The sequence below is a fragment of the Buceros rhinoceros genome, unplaced genomic scaffold (genome assembly GCF_000710305.1).
Source record: "Buceros rhinoceros silvestris isolate BGI_N320 unplaced genomic scaffold, ASM71030v1 scaffold20049, whole genome shotgun sequence".
Lineage (NCBI taxonomy): Eukaryota > Metazoa > Chordata > Aves > Bucerotiformes > Bucerotidae > Buceros > Buceros rhinoceros.
In genome coordinates, this window is record NW_010429988.1 from 53,691 (window position 1) to 54,328 (window position 638).

The window sequence follows — 638 nt, forward strand, 5'->3', positions numbered from 1 at the left end:
CTACACGTTACCTATATATAGTAACTGAAAACAATAAAAAAGGCAAAGGATGTCTTACAAGACACAAGTCATAAACAGCAAAGCCACAACTGCATCCAAACTACAGGCCACGCTCCTTCTTTAAGGTGATATATGCAACAAAAACTGCTTAAGAATGTAACATATTGATAGATCTTAACCTTTGCCTTTAGTTGGTTTCTTGGTGGGTGTGTCAGCTGAAACAGTTATTTCAATATTATCTGGATCTCCTCCTTCCTCTTCAATAGCCTAAATGAGACAAAAAAATACAATTTTTAAACGAATTTAACGGGAAGCTAGATAATTTGACTTCAGCAGAAGTCAGGGAGCCAAATAATTTTTTTCCATCCAAAAATATTTTATAGAACACTTTGGGATAAACCTGTCACCTAAAGCTGGAGGAGAGGGAGGGAATGCTGATGGTAAATGGCAACAGTTTAAGCTGTTAAAATGACATTTTCAAAGCACAGCTTTTAAAGGACGAGCACGTTTCTCATTGGAAACATAATCCTAGAAGACCACTATATCCACAGTGACATTAAGGGCGGCACACCAATAGGAGGGAGGGAAGCAGAGAAACCCTACACCAACAAATAGCCCCGGGGCTCGCCCCGGCGGCC

At 40.0% G+C, this 638-nt stretch overlaps 1 protein-coding gene across 1 annotated transcript in view; it reads right to left on the minus strand.

Annotated features, from left to right (window-relative positions):
* SLTM (SAFB-like, transcription modulator) overlaps positions 1–267 on the minus strand; it is a gene marked incomplete at its 5' end in the record, with an annotated part of 25,758 nt that extends 25,491 nt beyond the window's left edge. The window contains one exon of the mRNA XM_010142867.1: positions 180–267. Within this exon, the coding sequence (XP_010141169.1) occupies positions 180–267 (88 nt within the window). The remainder of the gene's footprint in view (positions 1–179) is intronic.
* Positions 268–638: the final 371 nt, after the last annotated feature.